This window comes from Helianthus annuus, chromosome 16, assembly GCF_002127325.2.
Source record: "Helianthus annuus cultivar XRQ/B chromosome 16, HanXRQr2.0-SUNRISE, whole genome shotgun sequence".
Classification (NCBI taxonomy): domain Eukaryota; kingdom Viridiplantae; phylum Streptophyta; class Magnoliopsida; order Asterales; family Asteraceae; genus Helianthus; species Helianthus annuus.
This window is the reverse complement of record NC_035448.2, coordinates 189,506,678-189,512,677: the sequence shown is the minus strand read 5'-3', so window position 1 is coordinate 189,512,677 and position 6,000 is coordinate 189,506,678. Positions and strand designations below refer to the sequence as shown.

Here is a 6,000-nt window from a genome sequence, read left to right as displayed (position 1 = left end):
AACGGTTTTGCCGAGCGGCAAACACCGCCGCCAACCCTTTGCCGAGTCGGTGAAGGGTGTGGTGCGGGGAGGGGATGACGACGCGGGGAAGAGGAAATTTGACATTGAGGGGCGAGATTCAACGGTAATATTACCATTTAAATTAAAAAAAATATATTTTTTCTTTTAAAAATTAACTATAAATAACATACCAAACTATCTTCAAATTTATATCCAACCAAACCAAAAATACCACCAATCCTTCCCAAACATCTACAAAACAAAATGGCGGCTGAACTCCCGTTATGGTTCCCACCCATGAGTAGCGACGATTCATCCGATAGTAGCATTTTTTTTTTCAAAATCTTATCGAAGAAGCCGAACTTCAAGACACGGGCACGTCTAACCGAAGGAGATATATTGAACGTCAACGTGAGGAGGGGCATGAGACACTCATGGCGGATTATTTTGTCGACGACCCGAAGTACAATGAAGATATCTTTCGACATAGGTTTCGTATGTCGAAACGTTTGTTTCTAAAAATTGTGGCCGACGTGGTAGAGAACGACCTGTGGTTTGAAGAGGCCCCCGATGCGCGAGGTAGGAAGGGGTTTACACCGTTGCAAAAAGTGACATCGGCTATTAAACAACCCGCAACTAGTAACACTCCAGACGAAAACGACGAGTACTTGCATATGGCTGATAGAACTTCCCGCGAGTGCCTAGAATATTTTTGCGACACGGTTTGCAAAATATACGGTCCCGAGTTCTTATGTAGACCGACAAGCCATGACATGGCACTTTTATACCAAGCTCATGAGGAAAAACATCACCTTCCAGGTATGTTCGGTAGCCTTGATTGCACCCATTTCGTTTGGCGATATTATCCGACAGAGTATTGAGGCCAATTTATGCGAGGAGATCACCGATACCCGACTGTTATGCTCAAAGCGATTGCTTCTCAAGACTTATGGTTTTGGCATGCTTTTGCCGGTCCACCGGGTTCTCAAAAAGATATCAATGTGCTACAACAATCTCCTTTATTTTTAACGGAACGAAATGGAACCGTGCCAAAATGTCCATTTTATGTTAACAACCATTTATACAAACGTGGTTATTTGCTCGTGGATGGAATCTACCCTTCGTGGTCCGTGTTTGTGAAGTCGATCCCTTACCCTCACGAAGTAGACCAAAAGAAATTCAAGAGGCAACATGAGGCGGCAAGAAAAGACGTCGAACGGATTTTTGGTGTTTTGAAGGCGAAATGGAGTGTATTGAGTCGACCGATGCGAGCAAGATCCGTTAAAAAAATTAGGAGTGTGTGTACACGTGTATTATTTTACACAACATGATTTTGAAAGATGAAGGAAAGGCGATAGCACTAGTGCACATTCGGGATCCTCCGGTCGAGCCCGCTCTAGACGATACGGTGTTGGGCGAGTTGATGGATGAAGACACGCATTGTAGACTAAAACACGATCTCATAAATCATCTCGCAAGTCAAGATTTACCCCACTTTTTGGTCGATTTCGACGAAGAGTAGTTTAATTTATTTCAAGTTAATGTAATTTTTTTTTTAATTTAGTGTAATTTTGATGTTTTTAATTTGATTTATGAAAGTTTATTGTTTTTTAATTTAATGTATTTATTTTACATTTATTAATATTAAATAAAATAGTGCATAAAAAAATAATAAAAAAAGTTTACCACTTCAGCAAGTGTTTAAACCATTGCCAACACTTTTCAGCAAAGTTTAAACACTTTTGACTGATTGACATGGCGCGCTCTGATTGGTCTTTTTTTAGTTTGCCACTCTAATGTGTTTAACCACTCCTAACACCCTAAACTAAAGCTTCTTTAACATACGGGTCCAAGCTTCTTGTACCAAGCTTGATTAGGATAAACAAATCAGCCTATAATATATATTATAAGTTTAATTTTTTAATAAATAATAAAGAAAGTTATATTACATAGATATAAATAACTAATTAATATATATTGTGTCATATGTACAATTATAATTATAACTATAAATATATGTGAACTTAGACCATGTGTAGTGGTAAGATGTTATAATGCCTCTACCATGGGGCATTATCCGACACGTGTCATCCCAATCAGCATGGAGCATTATAGCATAAAGTGGTGTAGTGGGGCATTATTCCAATAACCCCCATATTATTTTTAATGAAAAAAAAAAGCACACATGGGGCATTCACCATGTGGTATCAGACCATGTGGATGTGATTGATTGGGTGTGTATCATTTGTTCCAAAGTAATTGGGCGTTTTCATTATAACGCGAACAACATTTTTTTCAAAAAATAACGCCTAATAACGCCCCGTGTAATGGGGGTGGGGGCGTTTTAGGGCGTTTTTTTTTTCAATTTTTTTTAAAAATCACGCCCCACTACGGACGGTCTTACTTATAAATATAGCAAAACTCAAGTTTTAAAACTTTTCTATGAATCAAACTCAAGCTTTAGATGTAAAGCTCCACACAACCCAAACTCAAGCTGTTAACTCATTTACCTTCCTACCTTAGAAATAGAAATTTGTTTTCTCAATATTGTACCTTTAATTGTATTTTTATTCTTTATAACATTTTTTTTAATTTTAATATAAATAAAATGAAATAAAGACATGATGGTTTCACCTGATATGTTATTAAAATGAAATAAAGTTAAAGAAAAAAACTGAGATTGTTAGATTTCAACTCATGATTAGGATGGCAATCACCTCACAAGTGACATCAAAATGATCAAATTTGAATTACTTTTCAACAGAATTAACCAAGAAAAGTCAATGGTAAAAAGTAAAAGGGCAAAGAATGTTACATGTATAGGATCAGAGCGTTAATTTTTATATATCTGAGTCAGCAATGGTGGCAAAATAGTAGGTCGGGTCAAAGGTCAAACAAGCTTGGGACTTGGGTCGAAAGAGTTCTACGCTGTCTAGGACTCCAGGTTGGTTCGGAACGGATCAACCCAAAACACTTTTTGTCCTAAACCTTAATTTTTATATATCATTGTCACATGTGATTAAAAAACTAAAATTAACTTTTTATATATAATGTAACTTTCCGAATAAAGGTTATAGAAGATTTTAGCGTAATAAATACACTTTGGTGGTTATCTATTTTATCCGTTAGACCGTTAGAGATCAAACATAACCCACATCAACAGACTTTTTATCGTTTCAGATTCTAAGTAAACTAATTTGTAACTCTGTATTGGACCAAAAAAGAAAAAAAAATCAGAAGCTTTCTATCAGGATGCAACAAATCCATGCTTAAAAGTCAGAAAAAATAAAAAGGTTTATCAACAAAAATAAAGACTAAATATTTCATGTAGTGTAAAATGTGATTTTCGTCCCTGATGTTTGGTCAGTTTTGCTACTTTCGTCCATGTAACAATAGTTAACCCACCAATAAAAATAAATTTATAAATCAAGTAAACAAAGTACCTCCAACAAGCTTTCGGGTTGAATCATACCGCGCCATAAGCGCATTTTTTATACTGATACCATATATCGATACCATATATTATTAAACACAATTGTATCATTTATACTATTATTAAAAGGTCTTACAAAAGCAAGTGTAGCGTTGCTAAATGATACAAAAATTGGGCTTTTTCTAGTCCAGTCCAAGTGATATAGGTGTCCATGATTTTAGTATATGAGTCCAAATTTCTTTTTGCATTGGCCTTTTTAAAATAATAATAATTTTAAAATTCCCGGTTTTACAATAATTCCTTCAATATATTGCCATTCAGCTCCAATAAAGCCCAAATTTCTTTTTGCATATAATGTTCTTTTACGTTCTCATTACAATAATTTCTTTAACAAATTGCCATTAAACTCCAATAAATACTTTGTAACTACAAGAGTAAGAAAACATAACCTGCCAAAAGATGAAATTGGAAGTAATTGTTTGAGCAACAGCTTCATTAGCCGACGTGTATCGATTAAGCTACATACAAAATATTGAAATACAATAAATCATCATAGCATTCAAATCCAACTGCACAGATGAAACTATGTTACATAGTATGATAGTGTGTGTAGTAGATATACATACCATGTGTGAGCTTCTTTTGCCTGCCATTGTGATAAATAATATAGAGTAAAATGACATTTTCGTCCCTAAGGTTTGGCCAGTTTTGCGATTTTCGTCCAAAGGTTTGTTTTTTCGCATCTGGATCCAAAAGGTTTGAAATCTTGTCATTTCCATCCGGCTCGTTAACTCCATCCATTTTTCTCTGTTAAGTCACGGGTATTTTCATCTTTTTACCGATATTATTATTTTTTTATTTGGCGAGTGTATTTTGAATACTCGTACATTATGCTAAATGCTTATACATAAAATGAAAAAGGCCGAATCGCCCAATAAGTTAACATAAAAGACAGAAAATACCCGTAAATCAAACTAGCTCAGCTTGAGTGAGTTTAGAAGAACTCTGCTTCTCGTAAATCAAATGAGCTCAGCTTGAGTTTAGAAGAACTCGAACTAGAGTCGACTTGTTTATAAAAGTAGTAATTAATCACCGTGAACTGTTATTGATCCATCTCAAAGAATATATAGATTTACATAGTTGACCTATTCTATATTTGTCAATAATATACAAAATAATGACACAATATTACAAATAATTCGGATGATCTTGATTGATTCTAATACACCCCCGCAGTCGAAGCGGGAGGAGGACGAACGGTGAGACTGGATCGAAAATCGTCAAAGAGAATCTTGGGCAAGCCTTTTGTAAAAATGTCCGCAATTTGGTATCGAGACGGAACATGAAGTACCCGAACCAAACCTTTAGCGACCTTCTTGCGGACAGAGTGAATGTCCATCTCAATGTGCTTTGTGCGTTGATGTTGAACGGGGTTCCCGGTGAGATAAATTGCACTAACATTGTCGCAATAGACGATAGTTGCACGAGAAGGAGGAGTATGTAGCTCGAGTAGTAAATTTCGTATCCAACACACTTCAGAGACAACGTTAGCCACACCTCGATATTTGGCTTCGGCACTAGAACGCGATAAGGTCGGTTGGCGTTTAGACGACCAAGACAGCAGATTATCGCCCATGTATACACAGTATCCAGATGTAGATCGTCTTGTGTCCGGACATCCGCCCCAATCCGCGTCAGTATAGGAGACGAGAGACGTGGTTGGAGACGGAGAAATATACAAGCCGAAGGAGATGGTTCCTTTTATGTATCGTAAAATCCGTTTAAGAGCATTCATATGGATCGATGTTGGAGCATGCATATGGATACACACCTGTTGGACTGCATACGTAATGTCCGGGCGTGTGAATGTGAGGTATTGAAGCGCGCCGGCAAGACGCCGATATTTGGTGGCATCGGGAAGAGGTGTGCCGGTTTTTGAGCTTAATTTTTGTTGGGTCTCAACCGGTGTAGCCGCAACACTGCAGTCAGCGAGACCTGCACGTTCGAGAACTTCCATCGCATACTTTTCTTGAGTGAGAAATAAAGACTTGTTGGTGTGAGTCACAGCAACACCAAGGAAGTAACTTATAGGGCCTAAGTCTTTCATAGCAAATTCTTTGGAGAGTAAAGCCAGGAGTTTGTCTCAAAGTGTGTCTGTTGAGGTAATGAGCAAGATATCATCAACATATAATAGGATAAAAGCCATGAGGGAACCCTCTTTGAAGATAAATAGTGAATGATCACATTGGTTGTGCCTAAATCCCAAACTAAGAGACATAATCCGCGAACCGTGTATACCAAGCTCGTGGAGCTTGTTTGAGCCCATAAAGGGACTTCTTCAACAAACAAACATGATTAGGATAAGTTGGATCCCGAAACCCCATTGGTTGATGCATGTAAACCATTTCATGAAGATTACTGTGAAGAAACGTGTTCTTGACGTCGAGTTGATGAACGGGCCAAGACCGAGTGACTGCAAGACTAAGCACGGTGCGACTTGTTGCCGGTTTTACCACCGGGCTAAATGTTTCCCCACAATCGACCCCGATTTGCTGAGATCGACCGTC

At 37.5% G+C, this 6,000-nt stretch overlaps 1 protein-coding gene across 1 annotated transcript; it reads right to left on the bottom strand.

Moving 5' to 3' along the window:
• Window positions 1-4,652: 4,652 nt before the first annotated feature.
• LOC110920236 (uncharacterized mitochondrial protein AtMg00810-like) lies at window positions 4,653-5,540 on the bottom strand. The gene has a single exon (XM_022164460.1). The coding sequence runs from the start codon at window positions 5,538-5,540 to the stop codon at window positions 4,653-4,655; it is 888 nt and encodes a 295-aa protein (XP_022020152.1).
• Between the last annotated feature and the right edge of the window lie 460 nt (window positions 5,541-6,000).

Bases quoted from the DNA above. Each gene is read 5' to 3' on its own strand.
- LOC110920236 (XM_022164460.1), bottom strand. From the start codon at position 5,540: ATGAAAGACTTAGGCCCTATAAGTTACTTCCTTGGTGTTGCTGTGACT.